General features: G+C 42.4%; 1 protein-coding gene across 1 annotated transcript in view; it reads right to left on the minus strand.

Annotated features, from left to right (window-relative positions):
• The window catches only part of zmpste24 (zinc metallopeptidase, STE24 homolog), a 30,958-nt gene extending 11,668 nt beyond the window's left edge, over positions 1-19,290 (minus strand). Inside the window, exons 1-5 of the mRNA XM_078567343.1 lie at positions 18,889-19,290; positions 13,635-13,781; positions 8,343-8,429; positions 6,170-6,286; positions 2,468-2,620 (exon numbers count right to left, since the gene is read on the minus strand). Of these exons, the coding sequence (XP_078423469.1) occupies positions 2,468-2,620; positions 6,170-6,286; positions 8,343-8,429; positions 13,635-13,781; positions 18,889-18,996 (612 nt within the window). The 5' untranslated portion in view covers positions 18,997-19,290. The remainder of the gene's footprint in view (positions 1-2,467; positions 2,621-6,169; positions 6,287-8,342; positions 8,430-13,634; positions 13,782-18,888) is intronic.
• Positions 19,291-23,111: the final 3,821 nt, after the last annotated feature.

Consider the following 23,111-nt stretch of genomic DNA (forward strand, 5'->3'; position numbering starts at 1 on the left):
GTCGTGAGGACACGATAAGGTTATATATGAATGCAAGTTGTTCCTTTCTTCACCCTCCAGAAGGTGGTGCCCCAAAAGGATTCGGTCCCACAATCAACAGCCATCTTCATCCGAGTGGCCATTATGCATGGGTGAAATTGGCAACAAGTATTGCAGCCTATCATATCATATCATAGCATCACCTTGTAGACCTTGTTTTATTATGTACCTCTTGACAACTGCTCTTGTCATTTCATGGCTCTTCTTCGACATTGTGCTTGTTCAATGTCAATAGACATCATCTCCAACAGAAGTCACTGCTTACTGATTAGGAGCAGGAATTTTGGCTGGCCTCTCTTTCACCCACTCAGGGCCACTGAAGACCATTGTAGTGTCCCCTACCGTCACCATCACAGGAATCAATACTGGGGCTTGGATGACAGACATTCCTGGCCTCAATGGTTCAGCGCTTACCAGATAAACTCACTAAGCCAATGGGGGAGTCACTCTACCCACCACCGCATTCTACAGCAATGTAAAAGACAAAAACGTGCAAGCATATCTTTTGCAATACTTCAGGGTCAAGGTGAAGACTCTAAGTTATAACCACCAAATTTTCTTTCTTTATTAAAGACTGAACAAGTGATGAATTTAAACTTGGGGCTACGTAGGCCAAGGAGTGACTACCGCAAGAGTTTTGTTCAAAAACATCAATAAAATTTAGTTCAATCCATAACACAAATCTCTGACAGTTTATTTGAGCTTCTCAGGCATAGCGAGTTTGAGAAATCTAAGCACAGTTCTAGGTAGAACGAGAGAACAAGACGACCAATAGTTTAATGCTAATCAAGAGACTTCACTCTAAACATATCGGGTTAATTGGTATGGTAACGAGATGTTTGAAAGAAAGAACTTGGATTCATACAGAAGACTAATTTGCAGGGTTGTGGGGTAAAAGCTGAGACATGGGATTAAATTAGACAGGAGGAGGCAAGAGCCAGAGGACATCGATTTAAGGTGGTTGGCAAAAGAAGCATTGCCAACATTAGGTAAAATTTTTATTATGCAGTGAGTGGTTTGGATCTGCAATGTGCTGCTTAAGAGGGTGGTGGAGGCAGACACAATTGGCCCTTCAGAAGGGGATTGGATAAGCACCTGAAGAGAAGAAAGTTTCAGGGCTACGGGAAAAGAGCGAGAATGTGGGATTGACTGAGTTGCTCTTGGAAAGAGCCAGCACAGACACAACGGCCAAATGGCTTCCTTCTGTGCTCCCAAGTGGCCTCTTTCTGCGCTGAGCGATTCTATGATATAGTGTCTGCCACGACCTTAGGATGTCCCATTGCAAAGCAGCACCCAGTCAATGCAGTGCTGCAGTATCGTCCTGAATGATATGCTCCAAGTCCTGGAGTTGGTTCTATGAGATCAAGGTACAAGACAAAGATTCACCTTCAAGCTGGTCCACAGTTGCTTGATGCAGGCACTAGCGAGAGTAAGTGTTCCATTCCCTTGCAGCTATCACTCACCTTAAAAAATCTGAAGCTGATCTCCCCGCCCGCAAGAGTTTTACACACTTTTAATAAATTAACCATTCAAGTTTTAGCCAGTTATTTTAAATTAAACATAAATCAATTATGAAACAGAGCATCAAATATCAAAACAGAATGAAGTGCATATAAGGAAATTTACAAGTAAATCAGAAGTCAGTTGATTTGATAAGTCAGTAGGTGGTTGCACCATGTATGAGATACCAAGTGATACAAAACGGAGGTGTCCTGGGTATGATTCTTAGTCCCTGTCCAGCTTGCTGATCATGACCATTAGAAAGAGCCAGTGGAATTGGTCTCAAAGCCCTTGGCAAGGGATTGAAGAATGGAAGGCAGGTTGAAAGGGAATGGGAGGGCGTTGGGGGGCGGTTTGCAGGAGAAAGGAGAAGAAAGCAACTGCCCAAAGTCCTCCAACCAATTCCTCCAAAAGCTAAAGTAACCCTTTGTCGCTCACTGCATAGGCTCACAAGAAATGCCCTCTGACCATGAAAAGGGAAGGTTTCTGGTATCTATTTAATCATATCTCAACGTTAAAATCATTGAATGGTTACAGCACAGAAGGAAGCCATTTGGCCGTTGTGTCTGTGCTGGCTCTTTGCAAGAGCAACTCAGTCAGTCCCACATTCTCGCTCTTTTCCCGTAGCCCTGAAACTTTCTTCTCTTCAGGTGCTTATCCAATCCCCTTCTGAAGGGCCAATTGTGTCTGCCTCCACCACCCTCTTAAGCAGCACATTGCAGATTCCTGATTTTGAACACTTGAGTCAAATCTCCTCTCAACCTTCTCCTCTCTGTGGAGAACAACCCCTGCTTCTCTAACGCCTAAAATCACAACTGCAGGAAGGACAGAAAAGGGAACTGGAAGTCAGATCGGAAGGAGGGGGGCGGCGGGAGGGGATGAAAAGCAGAATTAAAAATAAGGGAAGTATGTATCACTGTATACTCACCAGAGAAACAATTAATGTGAAAAGCCAGGCATAGATGAAGAAATAATCCCCACCAATTTTAATGATGTACAACAGGAGCGAGGTCACAGGGAGTAAAATACACTGTGTTACTGCGAATTTCTTCAAGGCATCCTTAAAAAAGAATCCCATAGTCTGCAAAAATTAAAGGCAACTTGTTACACGTCAGCATTATCACACTGAGCATAGAAAGACTATTAAAACACATGTTTCACTGTCACACAATTGGGTACATTATTGCCCATTTAGGAATATTTATCGGCATTTAAAGTTTAAGGGAGAAATATGAAAGAAATGTATATGGTTGCAGCAATGCTGAGACGGGCCTTAAAAGAATTAGTCTTTCCTGTCCGGATCAGAGAGAGCCATAGTGGTCCCAGAATTCCACACAATCCGACCTGAAAACCCTTGGGGTTTTTGATTTAGAAAGCTGGGGAAGGAATTCTGATTCCTCTGATATAATTAGCAACAGGGCAGCTACACAGATCAAATCATGACCACCCCAATCCCAGCCACCCCCATTAACCTCCCTATTCTGCCTACTTTCATTTTGGTTTCAGTGTCTCCAAATACTCAGACTTTTCACAGTTACCTGGCTAATTTAGATAACATTTGGATAAAACTATAAGAGGCCTAGATAGAGTAAATAGGGACAACCTATTTACCTCAGCAGAGGGGGTCAAAAACCAGGGAGCACAAATTTAAAGTAATTGATAGAAGGATTAGAGAGATGAGGAAACCTTTCTTCACACAGAGGGTGGCAGGAAAATGGATCTCGCTGCCTGGTGTTTACTTGAAAAGCCATGACCTGCAAGGCTACGGATCTGGTGCAGAAAGGCCAGATTAGGCTCTTCACCAATTGGCACGATGGGCTGAATGGCCTCTTTCTGTGCTATAAATTTGCTATGACTTCTATAAGGGTAACCAAGGCCAAGTATTAAAAATACCCTCAGGAAACTTACCGTACCCAGTGATGGACAAAATCTTAACTGCAATTAACTTAATTTAGAAGTTCAGTCAAAAATCCTGGACATTGAACTTAAAGTTGCTTTTTATTATTTTTGTACTAGCCAGGAGAAGCCAAAAGCTAAACATGTTGGTGGTGCTTCTAAAAAAAAAAGGATTGATAGCATTTTGTTCCAGGCTGTCACCAGTAATCCTGAGAACTGTTCCATCATATTTACATTACAGTACATAGCACATGCAGGTTAGCCAAAGGGTCACAGCCAATCTGTGACTGTGAAATAATGAGGCCGGTATTGCAACCAGTTTACAGGGAAAACATCTGAGCTATCTAGATCAATCTCTCAAGATCCAGGCTGCAACATAAAAACCATCGACTGCCACACGTAGCACCAGAGAGTTACAAAATCGAGTTTTCATACATTTTATTCCCCATTTGGCAAGGTTTCCCCCATGCCATCATGGTCGGATGCTCTCCCAGAGGGGGATTGAGGGGCCATGAAGGTAAGTGAAGGTGGCTATTTTCGTTCAGCTTCTACAGGCTGGATATATGGGAAGAGAAATATTTCATTCAGAAATGCAGAGTAAGTTAGCAAACTTAAATGAAAATTACAATTAAAACATTTTAATAAGAAAAGGAACAAGTTCCGCCAATGGCTCAGTGGATAAGTGGATTATCCAGTGTGTCACTAAGCCATGAAGACCAGTTGTGAAAGCTCACAGACCTGAAACGTTAGCTCCACTTCTCTCTCCATGGATGCTACCTGACTTGCTGAATATTTCCAGCATTTTCTGTTTTTATTTAAGATTTCCAGCACCTATTGTAATACGCTTTGGTATGGCAAGAGAGTTCCCGGCTCAATCCCTGTAACATGCAGGGTTGGCCATTGGTTAGAGCAGTGATGGAGTGAATGCAATTAGCTTCAGTGGCCCCTGACTAGGGAAGGGGACTAAAGGACAGTGGGAGGGGTTCTTCCCCGACAGTGCGGACAGAATCAGGTTCAACATCAGAACACCCATGGTGAATGGCCTGACACTCAACTAATTTAAGCTTAGACAAAATAGCCAGTATTGGGTACCAGAAGGCTGCCAGTCATGGAAGCATTTTCTAGGTGAGTTCACAGCTATTGAAAAAAAGCAATGGAAGGAGAAATGTTAAACTCCTCCTCTTTAAAAAAAAACCTTGACCTCAACAGTTACTGGGACAGAGCAGGTTTACTTTCTAAATTAACAAGTTCAATTAATAATGGATACACTATTCATGCTGTGGTACAATGAAGCTTTCAGCTACCTTAGCCCTAAGCTCTGGAATTTCCTCCCTCTCTCTCTCTCTCTTCCTTAAGACTCCTTAAACCTACCTCTTTGCCAAGTTTTTGGTTGACTGGCCTAGCACAGTATCTCCTTATGTGACTCAAAGTCAAGTTGTGCTTGATAACACTCCTGTGAAAATCCATGAAACATTCCACTACATTAAAGGCACTAACAGGATAGCTGGGAATGTGGGCTTGAGGCCACAATCGGATCAGCCATGACCTTAGTGAATGGTGGAGCAGGCTCGAGGGGCCGAGTGGCCTACTCTCTGCTCCTAATTCGCACACTTGTAAATAAATGTAAGTTGTTGCTTTTATGGATTATCTTAGCTTTTGTTTTGCTGGCCACAGCAAACACAGAGTTAAAATTGCTTACTGTTAGTTGTCTCTGCATATATATTACAGCTTTACATAACATGTCAAAAGCACTGAAATGCAGCAGTTTGCTTGTCAGTACAGATTAGTAAGCGTCCATTCAGTTGCTTCTGTGACCATGAGATGGAAACTGAAGCGTTTGGGAGAAATCAAATCTGTCTTCCAGGGAGGAGTCATTCTATCCAATTACAAGTGTCATTGGAGGTTGCTCGCCATGCCCGTTTCTTTGGCAGCTGTTTTTTGTGAGCGCAAACATTTTTTGAATCCCCCAAATGGCTAACCATCTAAATGAGCGCTAACGCCCAGCATTCGAGGATATCTTCAGGGATATTTGAATATTCTTGGGCAGCGTTGCATGAATAGCAGAGACAGTGTGGAGCTATCGAAGGATTTCATAATCGTGGGTAACCATGGAGAAAACAATCATTTTTTCACAGGTTAGTTACGTGTTCAGAGTTAGGGTAGGGGAGGCACCTTTGTTCTTTTTGTTACTGGTAGGAATGAAGTTTGTAACTGTTGTAAGTAAATAAGCTATACTAATGTCAGATCATTTACCTGTTTATTATTCACTTACTTTGGTGGATTATAGATTAACGTTTGGTCTGAGTGTATATTCTTCCACCTTGAATGGCTCACATAGCAGTGTGTGAAATATTGCAATAAGTTGCAGCACAGTGGGAGGGTTGGGCATTCAAACCCTGAATCTTCTACATGTACCCAGATATCTAGTTGGAAAAGGCTCATCCTGGTTTTTGGTTGCTGTTACAGGAGTGACACCAAACCCCAAAGAAATATTGAAGATTAAAAATCCGTAACTTGTAGTTAGTGATTTTTTAAAAAAATGTTTTTAATACAGATCATATTTTGGCCCCCTTCTCGGAGGGTGGTAGAACAGACAGTATCCATCCTACTATTTATTTCATTTGAAAAACTTTCATGCTTAATACATTGCTGCACCATAATCCAAATTCACCATTTGCAGCCTGTTCCAAGAATTATTTTTCATGCTCTTAAAGAAATTCGGGAAACTACACACCTGTTGATTAAAACCATGTTTCTCCTCAATGATAAAGGTGTTGTAGATACTCCAGGGAAGTCCTGTGACTGCACTGAATAAGGTTGCCAGAAATAGGAATGCCAAGGACTGAGTTATCTGTTAACAGAAAAGAAAAATATAAAGGCAACTTTTTTTTTAAAAAAGCACAAGTTGTACCACAATGATGATTCTGAAAGAAGGAAGTGTCCCTAGTATGAAATACTCCACAATCTGTACACAGCTTCAAAAACAATAAAATAATATCTATATCCTACAAGTGAGGGTTCAGAACAGCAGATTAATTGCCAGCAAAAATAAATTAAAACTACAAAGATACTTCTAAAAGTGCAGTCGACACCTCGGTGTGTTTTGTTCAAAAAGAAAGTGCATGAGTGTAGTGAAGGAGAAAAGGAAAAGACCATTTTATGCTGCATGTGTTTCCATATGTTTTCACTAGATGGTACTAACAATAGGCTAGATGTTGTTGCAACGGGCCATCTCACTAGTATACATCGTTAGTTTGGCTATTTCCTGCACCCTTCAGCTAAAATGTTTTGGAACTTGCTGGAGGTGTGGACTTATAACAATGCAACGCGGGCAAAGTGGCATCTCGGATTTAAGGATTAAGAAAGATGATGGAAAGTGGATGAAGCCAAGTCAAATCGAGTGCAGAAAGAGAAAGACGGTTTAGATTGAGAGAAAAAAGACGAAGGAGAAAATGCAAAATGTGACAATTTTAAAGTCTTTCACAATTTATTACGTGCAGGAATGAGACCGACCAGTTTAAATTACTCACTTCCTGGAATAGAGGTTGATTGCATTGCGTTAACAATTATCGCAAGTATGTGTTAAGGTCCAGCCCCAACTTTCTGTTCTGGAGATTCACAACTTGCAGCCAATTTGCACATAACAGGATCTCACAAATTACAATGAAGCAGATGACATGATAAATCGGCTGTGACCATCCAGCTATTCATATTGCCCGTTTTTGGCCAACTAGATCTTTAAGCAAGGAGGAGAGATCATTCTATTTCACCTCAGGTGGAGATGAGGAGCGGTGGTGGCTACTGTAGCTTGAGTGTAAAACATGATTGGCACAACTTCAATTTCAATCTTCTGAATGAAAGGATAGAGTAAAAGTTGTGGCTTTGCTGAGTTAAAAATAAAATAAATTGCAATTAAAAGTGGTGGTTTGGCAAAGAAGCCTGTGCTAAATGTTAAGAATTTACAAATTCTCTAACCTAATCTGGAATAGGAAATCAGTCATTGGAATTGAAGCTATAGAAACTATGTTTTATGTATAAGGGAGGCAGTGGCATCGTGGTATAGCCACTCTGGGGACATAGCTTCAAATCCCACCATGGCAGATGGTGGAATTTAAATTCAATTAATAATAAAAATATCTGCTAATAAGCTAGTCTCAGTAATGGTGACCATGAAACTATCATCAATTGTTGTAAAAACACATCTGGCATCTTTACCTGGTCTGGCCTACACATGACTCCAGATGCACAGCAATGTGGTTAACTCGTAGCTGCCCTCCGGATTGGTCTAGCAAGTCACTCAGTTCAAAGGGCAATTAGGGATGGCCAACAAATGCTGGCCTTGCCAGGGACTCCCACATCCCATAATAAAAAAAAAAGTCTTCAGATTACCGTGTCCACCCACCTCCCTCCTAACACACTGCACCCCCTCCCCACCCAACCCCCCCACCTCATTCGAGACCACCAAATAGAACGATCTCACCCTTCTTTGTCCAGAGATGCTGTGAGTTAAAACTGAGCAATATAAATAGCTGGATGTTCACGCGCTTGCTCATTCCTAACTAATGGAGAGATTGAAGAGAGCACTGGGAAGGAGAGGAGGGAGAGAGAGAAAAATAAAACTCAAAAAAGGAATTTACAAAACAACCTGACTGAACAGCATCAGTGTTAATCTTTGTTCCTTTTCTGGCAAGGAAACTTAAGATTACAGTCCTGAAAATAATTAAAATGATTGCTGCAAGCTATCTGCATGCAATACTTAAGGGAAAAAAGAAAATAAATCAGTGTCCAAATCACATTACACAAACTAGATATAGACCACATTTCATTTTGGTTCATGTTACTGGCTGGAATCATCACAAAATGATTCAGCAATGGAAAACTGTTATTCTAAGATACAGAGCACTTACCTCATACTCGGGTCCTAGGCCGAAACGTCCTATGAGGTGTCCAGATATTCTCCATAGAAAGGGAATTCCACCCAGCAAGAGGATAAGCTGCAAAGGGAGCAGCACATTTATAAGAATGGCTTTAAAGCGAATGTTTATTACCGGTGATGGTTTGGTACCAAGTACAACTTCAGTATTACATGTGTAGCAAACGAGCCATGGTTACAAGTTCACTGTGCTCAGGCGTGGAGGCTTACAGTACATTTTAACAGTACAAGTGCAAAATTATTTGAAATAAAGCTAGAGTTCCCTGAGGGCTGTTAGTAAGAGCAACATGTAACGGATCAACAGAGACCAGAAGCTCCAAGATTCAATTTTCAGTCAGCATGCAAATTGACCTATTCTGGGGTCAAACCCAAGAGAATATGTAGTGTCTTCACATTTGGTGTTAAGGGAGGGTAAATTCTTCATCAAAACACAACTTTAATCAGCTGCCCTCAAATGGAGCAACAGTGCCACAACTGCACTCAGTATCAGTGTCTCTAGGCAAGAGAGTGAAAAAGCAACCAAGGTTCCCACTGCTGCTTCCCATCGGGTCTGCTGCCAGAATTAAGATGCATGTTGGGGATAGACAATAACAGATTCAGTTGCAATGCCCTCCTTTCAGGGTTGAATATCGTTGGTGATCACACTGCCTGGCTGAAGAATGATCAGCAAGATCAATATCTTACAGCATGAGAAAGCACACATTCAGGAGAAGAGAAAATATTATTTACATGGGTGGGAAGAAAACATCCCATTGGACCAAGTGGGCAAATTTGAATACCAATCATTGTTCATTATCAAGTTCTTTTTAATTCATTCGCGGGGTGTGGGCTTCACTGGCTGGGCCAGCATTTATTGCCCATCCCTAGTTGTCCTTGAGAAGGTGGTGGTGAGCTGCCTTCTTGGACCACTGCAGTCCATGTGGTGTAGGTACACCCACAGGGCTGTTAGGGAGGGATTTCCAGGAAGATATATTCCCAAGTCAGGATGGTGAGTGACTTGAAGGGGAACTTCCAGGTGGTGGTGTTCCCATCTATCTGCTGCCCTTGTCCTTCTAGATGGTAGTGGTCGTGGGTTTGGAAGGTGCTGTCGAAGGAGCCTTGGTGAATTCCTGCAGTGCATCTTGTAGATGGTACACACTGCTGCTACTGGGCGTCGGTGGTGGAGGGAGTGAATGTTTGTGGATGTGGTGCCAATCCAGTGGGCTGCTTTATCCTGGATGGTGTCAAGCTTCTTGAGTGTTGTGGGAGCTGCATTCATCCCGGCAAGTGGGGAGTATTCCATCACAACCCTGACTTGCGCCTTGTAGATGGTGGACAGGCTTTGGGGAGTCAGGAGGTGAGTTACTCATCACACAATTCCTAGCCTCTGACCTGCTCATGTAGCCGCAGTGTTAATATGGATAGCCAAGTTCAGTTTCTGGTCAATGGTAACCCCCAGGATGTTGATAGTGGGGGATTCAGTGATGGCAATGCCTTTGAACATCAAGAAGCGATGGTTAGATTCTCTCTTGTTGGAGATGGTCATTGGCTGGCACTTGGGCTTGTCAGCCCAAGCCTGGATATTGTCTAGGTCTTGGTGGACTTGGACATGGACTGCTTCAGTATCTGAGGAGCTGTGAATGGTGCTGAACATTATGCAATCATCAGCGAACATTCCCACTTCTGACCTTGTGATGGAAAGAAGGTCATTGATGAAGCAGCTGAAGATGGTTGGGCTGAGGACACTACCCAGAGGAACTCCTGCAGTGATGTCCTGGAGCCGAGATGACTGACCTCCAACAACCACAACCATCTTCCAGCCAGCTGAGAGCTTTCCCCGATTCCCATTGACTCCAGTTTTGCTAGGGCTCCTTGATGCCACTCGGTCAAATGCGGCCTTGATGTCAAGGGCAGTCACTCTCACTTCACCTTGGGAGTTCAGCCCTTTTGTCCATGTTTGAGCCAAGGCTGTAATGAGGTCAGGAGTTGAGTGGCCCTGGCAGAACCCAAACTGGGTGTCAGTGAGCAGGTTATTGCTAAGCAAGTGCCGCTTGACAGCACTGTTGATGACCCCTTCCATTACTTTACTGATGATGGAGAGTAGACTGATGAGGTAGTAATTGGCCGGGTTGGATTTGTCCTGCTTTTTGTGTACAGGACATACCTGGGCAATTTTCCCACATACTTTACTGAGTGGGACAGTTTTGCTTATACTGCACTTTGTATTAGACAGGATTCAAACCAAATAAACCACCCTATACGTATATCACAGTTATATCCATATTATATTGACAGCAAAATACTGCAGATGCTGGAAATCTGAAACAAAAACAAAAAAATGCTGGAAAAGCTCAGCAGGTCTGATAGCATTAGTGGAGAGAGAGACAGAGTTAACGTTTCGAGTCCGTATGACTCTTCTGCAGATCTGAAGAAGAGTCATACAGACTTGAAACATTATCTCTGTCTCTCTCTCCACAGATGCGGTCAGACCTGGTGAATTTTTCTGGCATTTTTTGTTTTTGTTTCTATTGATTGACTATTGTTTCAATATTGGGTTATTTTGGGAGCAATGTGTGCAAGCACTTAACATTTTGTTTGTGGTTTCACATTTGCTCCTTTACTGTTTGTAAAATAGGTCTCAGAATGTCACACTCAAAATGGAAGTTACTGTTCATTTAAAGGCCAACATATTAGCCACAGACATGAGGGACCATTCGAAGGAAGAAAGAGGAAAGGTTTGCATTTATATAATCATCTTTCACTACCTCAAGAATATCACAAGATACTTCACAGACAATGAAGTACGTTCTATGCCCAGGCAATTCTGTAATGTAGAGAGTGATCATTGTAGGCAGATTCTAATTGCAAATCTACTAAGTGCCAATTTCCAACTTGAGCACTTCCAGCTTACAATTCAAGCGTTTGCTGTTGGCCAGACTGTTAGCTGGTCATCTTGTTGGATTGTTTTGTAAACAATGATTTTGCCTTTTATAACACAATAGGACAGCTTGCTGAGAATTAACTAGAAATGTTTCTGATCCACAGGAAATATTCAGCACAAATAATTTAATACTTTGAAGATTTAGGTAGCTCAGCTCTAATCTCAGGCTTGAGATGATGGGTTCAAATCCCTCCCAAATTGCAAAACTGAATCCAGCAAAACAGATAATTTATGGGGCTGGCCCTGGGAGGGGAGGTGGTGTAGAAATTGTGAAAAAACCCAAATTTTTTTTTATTCTTCATGGGATGTGGACATCACTGTCAAGGCCAGCACTTGGTACCCATCCCTAATTCCCCTTCCATTACTTTAAGTGGCTTGCTCAGAGGGCAGTTAAGAGGCAACCTTATTGTTGTAGGTCTGGAGTCACATGTAAAGATTAACTTCCCCACACCAGATGAGTTTATATGACAATCGATGATAATTTCATGGTCACTATTAATTCCATATTTTATTAACTGAATTTAAAATCCACCAGCCGCCTTGGTGGGATTTGGACCCATGTCCCCAGGACATTAGCCTGGACCTCTAGATTGCTAGCTCAGCGACAATACCACTGCCACTGTCTGTCCCAGTGAAATGGTTCATTCAAGTTCCTCACACCTGGTCTGGCCTAAACAGGACAATATGTGGTGGACACTTACTGCATGCCACTCAGTTGTAACAAGCATAATACATATCAGCCTTGCCAGCAACACCCACATCCGAAAAACATATACAGAAAGCTTTGATTTGACCGTGGAAGCATGAAGTTGGGACATAATGGCGTAAGTATACACTTATGTAAATCTTGCCAAGACTATACTACTTGTTTTCTGCCTGAAAAGCGTTTGCTTTATCAGAAGTTCTCAAAGAACCTTATTGAGTTGGTTTGTGTTTCTAACCCGTTATGAATCGCTCCAAATTATCATACTTGGGGCCGGTTTCAATAGAGTTTGGCTCATTCCAAAGAAGACTGTCAGCTTCCTATCTTTGTAGCGAAATTCTAAACTGCTTCAGGAAGACCAATGGCTCACTATTTGCAGTGAAATTGTCAATTTGAATATAAGAACAAAGTTACAATTCTGCAACGACTAGCAAAAAGAACATCCTCCCTCAAGGCTGTTGCTCAAGGTATGGCTTGGAATCAAATCCTTTGGTTCCTCTCTCCCATATGGAGTGCAAAATACTTTGCTTCATTGTAAATTTATTTCAGTTTAAAAAAAACATGTCCTCTCCCCTGTAGCTATTTCCCCCAATGAAAATAGATTTAATGTCTTTAAGTTAAATCTTTGTTGCTCTGTCGTGAAGAGATCCCACTGTCAACCTCTTTTCTCAACTGTGACAACTGTCAGTATTGCACATGACAAGGTGGTTTCCAAGGCCCCTTCAGTGGCATTTCTCCTTCACATCCACACACAGCCATTAATTCATACCTAGATTGTCCCTCCCCCTCCCCATTTTCCATGGAATTTTTGATCAAATTTCACAACCTGCCCACATTTCAAAAAGACAAGTTATCTGCACTGCAAACAATTTTTTTTTAATCAAAGCAATTAATTTTTTTTAAAGTGTATGGGGACAAAGGCACAAATTTCACATTTTCTGAAGGGGCAGGATATGTTTTTATATTTTGTCTTTAGGCAAACATGAGACTGGGAGGGTAGCAGAGAAGTATACCTATCTGTAAGTGTGCCCTCTGTCCAATCACTCTCTTGCCTAGTCCTATAGGAAACACTACTCTGATTGACAGTCAGCCAGGCAACTCACCACTGCAAATTCCAATCTACACACACGCACCACACACCACGCGCACACACGCACCACACGCCACACGCACCACACGCGCCACATGCCACACACGCCACACGCACCCACGTACCACGCACACACACACTTTACCCATCAAACTCAACTCCTACTGTACTACAAAAAGAGAACAGGCATTCTATTATGTGAAAAACCACATCTACCTCAAGTTAAGTTGTTTTACCAAACATTTGACAGCTACAACTGCTAAATATAAATACTTTAAAGCACATAGGTACCTCATTCCAGATTTAATGATCCATTTTGAGTGGCACTAATTCCCCATGCCTTTCCTATTTCCTGGGTTCCAGGAATAATGGACAGCGCAAATGAAGTTATTTTTTAAAAAGTGTGAGGACAAAGAAGAGAGATAATTGACATCAGGAAATTAAGACCTCACGTGAAAGAAACTATCTTTCATTTTACCTTTGAAATCAGCCACTAAAATTTCAATTTACAAATGTATCTGCAATAGTTTCAGGGATACTAGGCACTACTCACTGTTCCCTCAGTTTCAGAATAAAGACCAGACCAGAATCCAAAAGTACTTTTATCCAGCTGGTACAGACGAGATTTCTCAAAAGTTTCAGAGTCCATGATCTTCCCCAATTCTTCAGGGACCAGTGTGGTGTCTCTGTACGTCTTGCGCTAAAGAGCAGGAAAAAAAGACACAATTCACACGTATGTTTGCAGTAGAAACGTATTAAATCCCCCTCCGTCCTCCAGTTTCATCCCTTTCTCTCTGTGACTTATATAGAATTCCATGCCTTACTAAAGTGGTCATTCATAAGCCTGGATGCTGAGTGTGAGCAGGCCCATCAACCACAGAGACACAAGTCCAACCCACTTTTCAGCAGGGATCATTCGAAAGTATTCAAGAGCAGAAACCCTGACTATTTCCCCTTTCCCTCACCCATGCATGCAGCAGACAACTGTACCTTGGCTAAGATCAGTTAACTCAGCGTGATTCTGGGAATCTGGGATATTCCTGGTTTGTTGTGACTCAGGACAACAACAATCAGTGCATTCATTCACTGAACATTAGGAAAGACATTTTTAAATTGACCTATACACATCAAATGCTTTACATTTGTTTTCTCGCTTTATATTCACTCAGGATTTCCTATATTAAAGTGCCCTTAACACCCAATGATTGAAATTAGGTAACTCATAATCAACTTAAAAAGATCAAGTTAATTTCTAATTGTGACATGAGCTACAAAAAGAAATATGTAACAGTTTGTTTATGGAAACTTGGTGCCATAATCAAACTCATGTTGGATCAAATAGAATCAGCAGTGGAGGACAAGTAGCATGCTCTCCACTTGTGGGGGAAGATCTCCTTCTCAAGCATTGGCTCTGCTTCTAGCCTTTATATGTACAAGAACATAAGAAATAGGAGCAGGAATAGGCTACACAGCCCATCGTGTTTGCTCCGCCATTCACTACGATCAGGGCTGATCTTCTGCCTCAACTCCACTTTCCCACCTGCTCCTCACATCCTTCGATTCCCTGAGAGATCAAAAATCTGTCTCTCATCCTTAAATATACTGGTTTCATACTCAGCGATCTAATCCTAGCTGGAGAGTCACTTGCAATGGCTTCTCTTCCTGCTCCTGCATCTTTACCTCTGATGGCCCCCCCACCGCCAAAGATCTATCCTTAGCCCCCTCCTACATGCTGCCCCTTGGCGACATCATCCAAAAGCACAGTGTTAGTTTTTACATGAACGCTGATGACAACCTGTTCTACCTCAGCACCAGCTCTCTCAACTCCCCTACCATTGCTAAATTATCAGACAGCTTATCCAACATCCAGTGCTGGATGAGCAGAAGTGTCCTCCAATTAAACATTGGGAAGACTGAAGCCAATGTATTTGGCTCTTTTCATAACTTTGGTGTCACATTTGATCCCAAGATGAGCTTTCGAGCTTATATTTGTGCCATCGCTATGATCACCTATTTCCACCTCAATAATATTGTGTGACTTCGCCTGTCTCAGCTCATTTGCCGCTGAAACCTTCATTCGTGCCTTCATTAGCCCTAGATTTGACTATTCCAACACACTCCAGGCCGTTCTCCCATATTCTACTCGCTGTAAACATGAGGTCATCCAAAACTCTGCTGGCCATTTCTCAGCTTGCAGCAGATCCTGTTGCCTTATCACCCCTGTTCTCACTGACCTACATTGCCTCTCAGTCAAGCAATGTCTTGGCTCTAAAGTTCCTAACCTTGTTTTCAAATCCCTCCATGGCCTGGTCCATCCCCATCTATGTAACCCCCTCTAACCTTACACCCTCAGAAATATCTGCGCTCCTCTAATTCTGGCCTCCTGTGCATCCCCAGTTTTAGCCGTTCCACCATTAGTGGTTGTGCCTTCAATGTTCAGGCCCCAAGCTCTGGAATTCCTTCCCTATACCTCTCCTTTAATTCACTCCTTAAAACGTACCTCTTTGCCCAAGCTTTTGACCATCTGCCCTAATATCTCCTTATGTGGCTCATGTCATACTTTGTTTTATAATACTCCTGTGAAGTGCCTTGAGACATCTCATTACATTAAAGAGGTACTGTATTTATAAATACAAGTTGCTGAAAACATACTGAACGCTGAAGCATTCACAACCCTCTGGGGAGGAATCTTCTCACCTCAGGTCTAAATGATCACCCCCCTTATCTGAGATTGCGCCCCCTATTCTAAATTCCCCAGACAGGGAAACAATCTTGCGCTGTTTACCCTATTAAACCTCTTCAGAATCGTGCATGTTTCAATGAGATCTCCTTTCATTATTCTAGACTCCAGAGAATAAGTCCAATTTACTCAACCTCTCATCATAGGACAACACTCTCATCCTCAAACCAATCTAGTGAACCTTTGCTGTACCACCTCCAATAAAAGTATATCCTTCCTTAGATACGGAGAACAAAACATTGCACAGTACTCTAGTTGTGGTCTCACCAAAGCCCTATACAATTGTAGCAAGACGTCCTTATTCTTGTTTCCAATCCTCTTGCAATAAATGCCATTTGCCTTCTGTCATGAAGAGATATTAATGTCTATCATGTTATTGGAAATTATTTTTAAAATGGAGCTGTAGTGGGGTCTGTATCTATGTGTTTGAGTGCGTGTGTCTTAATTGGATTAAAACCAGCTATTCTGGGTGCTTTGATGTATAGTAGTTTGAGATGTTAATTGGGTAAACAGGAAGGAAGTTAAAAGGCAAAGTGTACATTTGCATTTGTTGAATAAAGCATTCAAGAGTGGGAGTAAAATCTTGCACCTGGCTGGGAGATGCCAAGCAATATGTTTATATTACTAATAAAATTAGTGGGATGAAAATGTTATTGTTAGAAGATCTGAAGTTAAAAGCATAGTGATACCATGGAAAATTTACATTCAAAGGGGAAGCTAGGTATAAAGAGGGAAAGGAGATTGTGTGTGAGGTAGAGGTGTTTAAGATCTAACCAGCCCGGTAAGCCTCCAACTGTGTCTGCAAAGGAACCAAATTGCAAGGAAACTCATTTTGAATTCATATGAAAAATGTGCTTTGCCTGGTGTCCATTGCATTGGTGGAGATTTACCTGGGAGTGATTAATTTGGGGATTTGTTTAAAAGTTATTATGACAGTGATTTGTAGACATGTGTATGTGTTTAATTTGTTGTAAATAAACATTTAACTTAGTTTTATATAAAAAAACCTCTTGAGGCTCAGTGGTCTTTTCCTGAATTCAGAGCTGCATCTCAAACATACCAATTGAAGATATAGGTTATGACAGTTGTTTCAAGTTTCTCTCTGGGATTTAAACAACTCAGCCTTTACCAACTGCTGTGCCATAACACCTTCCCAATTGCTTGCTGTGCCTGCATGCTAACTTTGTGGTCCTTGTACAAGGGCACCCAAATCTCTCTGAACATCAACATGTAGAAGTTTCACACCTTTTAAAAAATACACAAGACTAGGTAGCGAGTGTATCATGTACTTTGACTGTGGAGAAGGCTGTACAGACAAGCTAAAAGCAAAATATTGTGGATGCTGGAAATCTGAAATAAAACAGAAAATGCTGGAAAAACTTAGCAGGTCTGGCAGCATCTGTAGAGAGATTAACAGAGTTAACGTTTCAAGTCTCTATGACTCTTCTTCAGAGCTCTGAAGATGGAAAAAAGTCAGTTTGAAACACAAGTCACCCAAAATGCACCCACACTGATGGACTTCACTTCTCCATTGGAACTTTGAAGACTGCAGACAGATATCTGTGTCTAACAGACTGCCAGTGCATCATGTAAATCATCTGTCTGACAAACTATCATTTTGACTGGAATTGCAGTCTCTGACATCCCACTTCAGAGTGCATATAAGTCAGCCAAAAGAAATCTTTCTCCGCCATCACCAGCCCCCTCACTACAACTCTATTATAACTGGGGGGCTTCTCCCCTTTCCCATAGCATCACCAACTACATGTGTCAGATATTACATCATTGATTTAACTATGTTTTCTTTAGATACTTAACACAAGTGTCTTAATTTCCCGATCAGATGTATGCATTCATGGAAACTAGCACAAAATTGCATTCAAAGTACCATAACCGACTGTAATGAAAGATGTCATTAAGAGATTACCAAACCTCCGTGATCCTAAACCTGACACACATTCATGTAAGGCTGAAGCTTCAGTTATTAACAGCTGCTCGTACAAGGACTGGGGGTCACAGGTTTATGGGTTTGGGCAAGGGACGCAGGGGGAATGTGAGGAAGAACCTCTCTTACACAGGAAGTGCTAATGAGCCGGAACTCACTGCCTTGGAGGATGGTGGAAGCAAAGACAATCAATGATTTCAAAAGGAAAATGGATGGGCATTTGAAGAAAATAAAACTTGTGGGGCTACGGGGATGGAGCAGGGGAATGGGACTGACTGGATAGCTCTGCAGAGATCTGGCATGGACTTGATGGGCCAAACGGCCTCTTTGTGTACCATAACTCTCTGATCACAGACAATATATTCCCTTTAAGCACACACACACCCCACCCCCACCCCCACCCCCACCATCCTTTCTCACCCTTCAAATGTTTTCCCATAGCACAGCAGTGGAATGCTTTTGAGACAAAATTTACTTTACTTAAAGCATACAGAAAGGAGTTGGGGGTGGGTGGGTGTGTGTGTGTGGGGAGAGAAAGAGGGGCAAAGACCAATCTCTCACTTTCCAGCGTATTCAAAAGCCAAAAGGCAGGGAGGGGGAATGTTAATTTCAAACTTAAAAGTGTTCAAATTTAAAACAAAACCCTGTAACCAAGTCTTTACATGTTTAAGAACAGAAGGGGCAAATGTACAATGGAGGACTACAACTGATTTGGCAAGGAGATGTCAAAATTGAAGATCCATTTTTCTTACAGGATTGGATTGGTGCACTGTTACATTGTATCAAACTGCCTGCTACAGTGTATCAAACTGCCTGACACAGTGTATCAAACCGCCTGCTACAGTGTATCAAACTGCCTGATACAGTGTATCAAATTGCCTACAGTGTATCAAACTGCCTGACACATGGTTTCACCGAGGACGTGGGGGGCGGGGGGGGGAGGGATTTGTTTCCACATGAAACAGGGCGTGGAAACAATTCGCTGAGATCCTGCAAAGTGAGGGATAGCTCTCCGTTTGGTGTCTGACCCTCCCCAACCCCAAACCCAACCCCACCCACCCCCATGTGTCTCCATTACTGGGGGAAGTGGGAAAGGAGGTGGTGAATGTGATTCCCACTTACCTGTCTCTGGGCCAGGTAGGCCTCCCATACATACACGGTCCAGGAAAAGAGCAGCACCGAGTAAAAGATTTGGTTTTCGGTGCTTAACTGTGCAATAAAGTGAATCATGATTCCCCTGCCACTTCCGACTGTCACTGGCACTGGAAAACTATTTACTTTTCTTTAAATTCCCCTTTTGACAGGAGCTCGAGAAAATAAAAGTCAGTTTCTACAGAAACAGCCCTTCTCTCTCTCTCTCTCTCTCTCTCTCCCCTTCCCTGATTTCTTTTACTCGCTGTTTTGCCCCGTTTTGTTAATTGGATTTTTATTGGATTTTTTTCCCCCCCTTTCTCTCTCTCTCTCCCTGCACCTCACTCACTGATCCAGCCCTTACTGCCGGCTGAGTTACACTTAAATGGGTCCGGGTGGGCAGGAAGTTGGTGCGCTGGGAAATTTTGTTCCATTGCAGAGGCAGAGTTTGTCCTTGCGCACAGAAGCTGACAGTGGGGGGTTACCTTAAAAGTCATCAAGCCACACTAAACGAAGAAAAATGCCACCCTTTCAGAGGGGGGAAACCTAAATCATAAATCAAAAGGAAACTTAAACAAATTAAGTATTACCATATTGCCAGCTGTCCAATATAACCCCATGTGGTGCAAGCAGTAGTGCTTGCTGATGGACTCCACATCTTCCTTCTCCAGAGTCCCCCCCCAGGTGTGCCACACCTAAAGGAAAGGGAGGGAACATATGCAGCAAGGGGCAGGGATGAGCTGGACAAAACACCTCAAGTGTTACATACACCTTATTCATCCTTCAAGATAAACTATGCCATTTGCTGGGCTCAGCAGACACAGAACTGCGCCCCACCTCCACCCCCCCCGGCCCCGTTCAAGTTCTGCTTTCTGTTCCGGTGTAAATGTATGGGCTGCTAGCAGATCTCCCTGTGTCAGTGTTCATGGTGAGGTGTGAATACTCTGTTTTATACCTTTAGGGCTGCTATGGGAAAAGCGTGACGGGGCAGGGTAAATGTAAAAAAATTCCCTCCATGTGCAACATGTTACCAGACAATCTTACATGGCATTACCCACTGGAAGTGACGATTAGTGCGGTGAAGAAGATTAGTGCAGAAGATCAGAAGGCAGAGGATAATTAGAGCAGAGCGGATGTAAGACTCTTATCTGGAAGTCATATAGCTGTTATTGTTATATAACACTGACATTTGGAAAGTAGAATTAGCTGGACCACCATGGGTTGAGGATGTTGGAGATATAAAACTGAAGTGCTAAAGCACCGTGACTGGTAGGAGGCCATAGTCACAGTGTGACAAGTTTTCATTGGCAGATTCTACTATACAGAATCAGGGAGGCGATGGCATAGTAGTATTGTCGCTGGACTAGTAACCCAGAGACCCAGGGTAATGCTCTGGGGACCCTGGGTTTGAATCCCATCACAGCAGATGGTGGAATTTGAATTCAATAAAAATCTGGAATTAAAAGTCTAATAATGACCATGAAACCATTATCGATTGTTGTAAAACCCATCAGATTCACTAATGTCCTTCAGGGAAGGAAATCTGCTGTCCTTACCTGGCCTAAGCAATGTAATTGGCTCTTAAAATGTCCTCTGAACAAGAGCAATTAGGGATGGCCAATAAATGCTGGCCCAGCCAGCGAAGCCCACGTCCTGTGAATGAATTTTTAAAAATTGTTATGGCACAGAAGGAGGCCATTCAGCCCATCATGTCTGCACCAGCTCTCCAAATGAGCATTAGTGCCATTCTCCTGCTTTTTCCCTTGTACCCTTGCACGTTGTTTCTATTCAAATGATCATCTGTTGCCCTCTTGAATGCCTCGATTTAACCTGCCTCCATCACATTTCCAGGCAGTACATTCCAGACTCGAACCACTCACAACGTGGAAAAGTTTTTTCTCTCTTCACATTTGCTTCTTTTGCAAATCACTTTAAATCTGTGTCTTCTCATTTCGATCCTTTGACGAGCAGGAACAGTTTTTCCCTATCTACTCTGTCCAGCACCATCATGATTTTGAAGACCTCTATAAAATCACCTCTTAGCCTCCTCCTCTCCGAGGAGAACAGTCCCAACTTCTCCAATCTATCTTCATAACTCAAGTTTCTCATCCCTGGCACCATTCTTGTAAACCTCTTCTGCACTCTCTCCAAAGCAATCACATCCTTCCTATGGTGTGGCGCCCAGAACTGTACACAATACTCCAGCTGAGAGGTAACAGAGAGGGTCGATGAGGATATTGCTGTTGGTGTGGTGTGCATAGACTTTCAAAAGGCATTTGATACAGTGCCACACAACAGACTTGTGAGAAAAGTTATAGCTCATGGAATAAAAAGGACAGTAGCAACATGGATACAAAATTGGCTGAGTAATAGGGTAATGCTGAATGGATATTTTTCGGGCTGGAGGAAAATTTGTAGTGGAGTTCCCCAGGGGCTGGTATTGGGACCTTTGCTTTTCCTGATATATATTAATGATCTAGATCTTGGTGTGCAGTGCGTAACTGCAGTGTGTCTAACTAGTGTCTTATATGAGTTCAGCATAACCTCCCTGCTCTTGTACTCTGTGCCCCTATTAATAAATCCCAGCATGTTTTATTAACTGCTCCCTCCACCTGTCTTGCCACCTTCAATGATCTATGCATAAAGATACCCAGGTCTCTCTGCACCTGCAAATCCTTAAGAATTGTACCCCTTATTTTATATTGTCTCTCCATGTTCTTTCTACCTAAATGAATCACCTCACACTTCTCTGCATTGAACTTCATCTGCCACCTATCTGCCCACTCCGCCAACTTAATTATGTCCTTTTGAAGCTCTATACTGTCCTCCTTACAGTTTACAATGCTTCCAAGTTTTGTATCATCTGGAAACTTAGAAATTGTGCTCTGCACGCCAAGATCTAGATCAGGAAAAGCAAAGGTCCCAATACCAACTCCTGGGGAACTCCACTACAGATTTTCCTCCAGCCCGAAAAATATTCATTCAGCTTTACCCTCTGTATCCTATCACTCAGCCAATTTTGTATCCATGTTGCTACTGTCCCTTTTATTCCATGAGGTATATCTTTTCTCACAAGTGGCACTGAACCAAATGCCTTTTGAAAATCCATGCACACCACATCAACAGCAATATCCTCATCAATCCTCTCTGTTACCTCTTCAAAAGACTCCAGCAAGTTAGTCAAACACAATTTCCCCTTTACAAATCCATGCTGGCTCTTCCTAATCAACCCACATTTTTCCAGGTAACTACTAATTCTATCCCGAATAATTTTCTCTAGAAGCTTCCCCGCCACTGAAGTTAAACTGACTGGTCTGTAATTGTTGGACTTACCTTTACAACGTTTTTTGAACAAGGGCATAATGTTTGCAATTCTCCAGTCCTCTGGCACCTCCCCTGAGTCTAGGGAAGATTGAAAGATTATGGCCAGTGCCCCTGCAATTTCTACTCTCACTTCCTACAATATCCTTGGATGCATTTCATCCAGTCCTGGTGCTTTGTCAACTTTAAGTACTGACAGTTTATCCAACACCTCCTCCTTATCAATTTTGAACCTTTTTAGTGACAGAGTTTCCTCCTCTGTCACTGTGGCTTCGGTAGCATCTGCTTCCCTGGTAAAGACAGATGCAAAATATTCACTTAACAGCTCAGCCATGCCCCCTGCCTCCATTTGTAAATCCCCTTTCTGATCCCTAATCGGCCCTACTACTCCTTTTTCCACCCTCTTACTACTTATGTGCCGATAGAAAACTTTGGGATTCCCCTTTATGTTGGCTGTGAATCTTTTCTCATGATCCCTCTTCGCTTCTCTTATTTGCTTTTTCTTCTGTAATTGCCTTCTGTAATCCTCTTGGTTCTCAGTTGTATTTTCTACCTGACACCTGTCATAAGCACACTTTTTCTTCTTTATCTTAATTTGTATCAACTTTTTCATCCATGGAGCTCTGGATTTGTTTGCCTTACCTTTCCCTTTTGAGGGAACATACCTTGACTGTGCCCGAACCATTTTCTCTTTGAAGGTAGCCCATTGTTCAGCTACAGATTTTCCCACCAGCCTTTGGTTCCAGTCTATCCGGCCCAGCTCTGTTCTTGCTCCATTGAAGTCGGCTTTCTCCCAGTTAATTATTTTAACTCTGGATTGCACATTGTCCTTTTCTACCATCATCCTAAATCTTACGATACAATGATCACTGCCTCCTGAATGTTACCCCACT

Source organism: Cetorhinus maximus, chromosome 21, assembly GCF_964194155.1.
Source record: "Cetorhinus maximus chromosome 21, sCetMax3.hap1.1, whole genome shotgun sequence".
NCBI classification, from domain to species: domain Eukaryota; kingdom Metazoa; phylum Chordata; class Chondrichthyes; order Lamniformes; family Cetorhinidae; genus Cetorhinus; species Cetorhinus maximus.